Genomic DNA, 3480 nt, shown 5'->3' with positions numbered 1-3480 from the left:
CGGAACGGGCTGCCTTCCCGGGCCCCTGGGGGAACGGCAAACACACGTGTGAATTCTGTCGGAGCCCAGGCCCTGGGGCGCCCCCGAGCCCAGGACAGCCAGACCCGCTGTGGGAAACACTGACGTCCGGACGAGGGGCCAGTGATGGCGCCCAAGGCTGTGCCTTTAGCTCCACGCGGACACTGCAGTGTGAGCTGGGAGGCAGGGGCCACGCCTGTGGGAGCCCCACGCAGAAGGGGAGTCGGGCGCCTCTCTTGGCGGCTGCACCCCTGCCCTGCCCCGTCACGGTCCTGTGCCAAGTGCGGACGGGGTCCGAGAGATGGCACTACAGGGCGGGCAGGGCACAGCGCCTGGCACGATGAAAGCGCTGGCACCCCCGTCCTAACCGCTGTGCTCCAGGCACTGGCCACTCCCTGGCCGGGCTGGGGGCCTGTATCCTGTGAGCCCGTAAGCGCCCAGCAGCCCAAACCCACCCTGTCCTGTCCAGACTGGGCCTCGCGCCGTTCAACAGAAGAGGACAAAGTCAGCAACAGCCCTTTGCCCAGAGCCCAGGCCTGACTCTCGGCAGCTGTGACCTCACCAACACGGCCTCCGAGGGGGGGGCAGGGGCAGGGCGCTGCGCCCGCGGCGACAGGTGGACGGCACACACCGGAGTCCGCGCCGCGGGATGGCCGGTCTACAGCGACTGGACAGCAGACCGAACAGCTGCTGCCACTTAATTCTCCCTCTAATTTAATGAGCTGCTCACTAAGCCCTGGAAGCAGGTCCCAGGGACGGAGCTCCTGGCGCGCGGCCACGCGGCTGACAGGTGACGGGGAGGTGGGTTCCTCCCAAAGGCAGAGCCCACACCAGGCTGCGTCCACCAACACCCGTTTGCTCCAAAAAGTCACCATGATTCGCCTGCCCAACCCCACCTGCCGCGAAGTGCACAGCCTGTGGGACTCCCGTTCCTGCGAGAGCCCTGGCAACGCTCGGCCGGGCACCTCCTCCTCGCTCCCGCTCCGCCGCCGCGGCCCAGGGAACGTTTCCCAGACTCCAGACCTGCAGGAGGGCGCACACACTTCCAGAGCCTACGGCAACCGACCAAGGACATTTTGTTGAAATCCCATATTTGTTCTTAAAATTCCAAGTAAATCTTATCTTACGTGCCCAGTAAAGGGCTTTATGTGTTCACCGTCCGGAGCTAACGAAGAGCTTCCTATCCAGCTTCCCTGAAAGCCGGGGCGGAAGCAGGACACCCCCCTCTGTCTCGCTCCAGCGGGCCCACCCCCGGGGCAGGTCTCAGCTTGGAAGCAGCAGATCTGGAGACAGGAGGTGGCACCCCCACAGTCCCCCATCATTTCAACCTTGGCCTAACCAAGGTCAACCACCCAACTCAGAACAGCTTCCCTCAGAGGGGGAGAGGGTCCTGGCCCCCTGCACCCAGCGCTCACCCGGATCCGGCGCATGGCAGCCACGATCTCCACTCTGCTGTTGGGCCGCGGCACGTCCAGGCTCCCGACGTACTGTGGGGAGAAGAGGGATGTGAGAACGCATGTGAGTGTCCCCAGTACAGCCTGCGAGCGGCGGGCGGGCCTGGGGAGGCGACCCAGCTCATCTCCCCATTTCACAAGAGTCAGGGACACCTCGTCCAGCTGTGTGTATAAAAGGCCAATGAACAACTTCCTGCTTCCTGTTCACCTGCTCGTCACCGGAGATGCAGCGAGTGTGGGTGTGACTGTGCAGCTCCGGCCAGCTGGCCTTTCTGCGCGCCGACTCCTCACGGGGAGCCGGGACCCCGTCAAGCACGGCAGTGTCTCCCTCACAGACCTGCCTGCACACATTAAAGCCTCAACAACAACAAGAAGGAAGGAAGGGGCGTGTTTTCTTAGTGAATGGCTGATCCCTGAGCGAGCCCCAGGGGACTCAGGGAACACACACACTTGAGGGAAGTAACTGGAGGGAGGAATGGACTAATATTTTATTAAGATGTTTACCTGATTGTAAGGCTGGTGTTTAATATCGGAACAACTCCTCACTGTGCACTATTCAAACAACCCAAGAATGTGTGGAGGAAAAGAACAGAGGCCCCGGGCCCAGCCTGACGCACAGCTCTGTGCGGACGGACAGACGGACACATGCAGGTGCGCGAGGTTTGCTGCGGGAAAGGCCCACGCAGCTGGGCTGCACGCCTTGCACAGCCGGGCACCCAGCGACCCTGGGCCGTGCCTCCCATACAGTCCTCTGAACTTGGCCCGAGTAACTGCGGGCCATCCAAGCCAGGAGGCGTTTCCTGTGGTTACCAGAACACGGTTCTCCCTGGAATGGGGAGCCGAGGCTGGCCCAGCGAGCAGGGTTTCAGATCCTAAACGGCACAGGATTTCCCGGGCACTGCCCACAGCTGTGCTAGCACACGGGAGTGCGGGCTGAGCGGCCCGTGGGGAGCGGTGAGCACACTGGGTCTGGGGGGCGTGAGCCGCTGGCGACCGCTCAGTTACACGAAGCCCCCAGGTCTCAGTGCCGCAGATCGAACTGTGGTGGGCACTGCCCCGCTGAGCTCCGCCAGGGCCCCACAGTGTGTCACACGTCAGCGGCTGCACAGCCAGGAAGGACAAGGCCGGGCTCATGACTGCACGCCCTCAAAGGCCCTCCTGCCCGGCACCTGCATACTCCTGGGTGCTCACCTGACAGTCCTCCCTGAACCTGGAGCAGTCAGGACGAGCTGGGCAACAGGCCTTCAACTCCTGTTCCCTCACCCATCACGTGAGTGCCAGGACCTCGGGACCCAGCAAGGTCACGTTACACGTGGCGCCCAGGGAAGGTGCTCCCTCCCGGCAGGAACATGGCCAAACACATGTGTGATCATCCCTGGCTGGCCTTGCTGCACAGGTCCAAGCACACACCTAACTGGAATCCTCCCAGAATGAGCACCTGTCCACCCACCGTGGCTAGGAGAACCCGCCTGTGAAGGACAGGAGGCAGCCTGGGTGCTGCCAGGGGTCCAGCACCAGTCATCGCCCACCTGCATAGTCAGCCCTCACCTACACAGTCAGCCCCCCCCTATACAGTCAGCCCCCACCTATACAGTCATCGCCCACCTGCACAGTCAGCCCTCACCTGCACATCAGCTCCCACCTGTACAGTCAGCCCCCACCTATACAGTCATCGCCCACCTGCACAGTCAGCCCTCACCTGCACATCAGCTCCCACCTGTACAGTCAGCCCCCACCTATACAGTCATCGCCCACCTGCACAGTCAGCCCTCACCTGCACATCAGCTCCCACCTGTACAGTCAGCCCCCACCTATACAGTCATCGCCCACCTGCACAGTCAGCCCTCACCTGCACATCAGCTCCCACCTGTACAGTCAGCCCCCACCTATACAGTCATCGCCCACCTGCACAGTCAGCCCTCACCTACACAGTCAGCCCTCACCTACACAGCCAGCCCCCACCTGCACAGTCAGCCCCCACCTATACAGTCAGCCCCCACCTATACAG

At 62.7% G+C, this 3480-nt stretch overlaps 1 protein-coding gene across 1 annotated transcript in view; it reads right to left on the bottom strand.

Moving 5' to 3' along the window:
• Nucleotides 1-3480, bottom strand: part of NOS1AP (nitric oxide synthase 1 (neuronal) adaptor protein) — a 113316-nt gene that overhangs the window by 83749 nt on the left and 26087 nt on the right. Inside the window, exon 2 of the mRNA XM_014528519.1 lies at nt 1434-1505. Within this exon, the coding sequence (XP_014384005.1) occupies nt 1434-1505 (72 nt within the window). The remainder of the gene's footprint in view (nt 1-1433; nt 1506-3480) is intronic.

Source organism: Myotis brandtii, unplaced genomic scaffold (assembly GCF_000412655.1).
Source record: "Myotis brandtii unplaced genomic scaffold, ASM41265v1 scaffold64, whole genome shotgun sequence".
Taxonomy (NCBI): Eukaryota; Metazoa; Chordata; class Mammalia; order Chiroptera; family Vespertilionidae; genus Myotis; species Myotis brandtii.
Note: the sequence above shows the minus strand (reverse complement) of the source record. Positions and strands in the feature narration are given on the sequence as shown.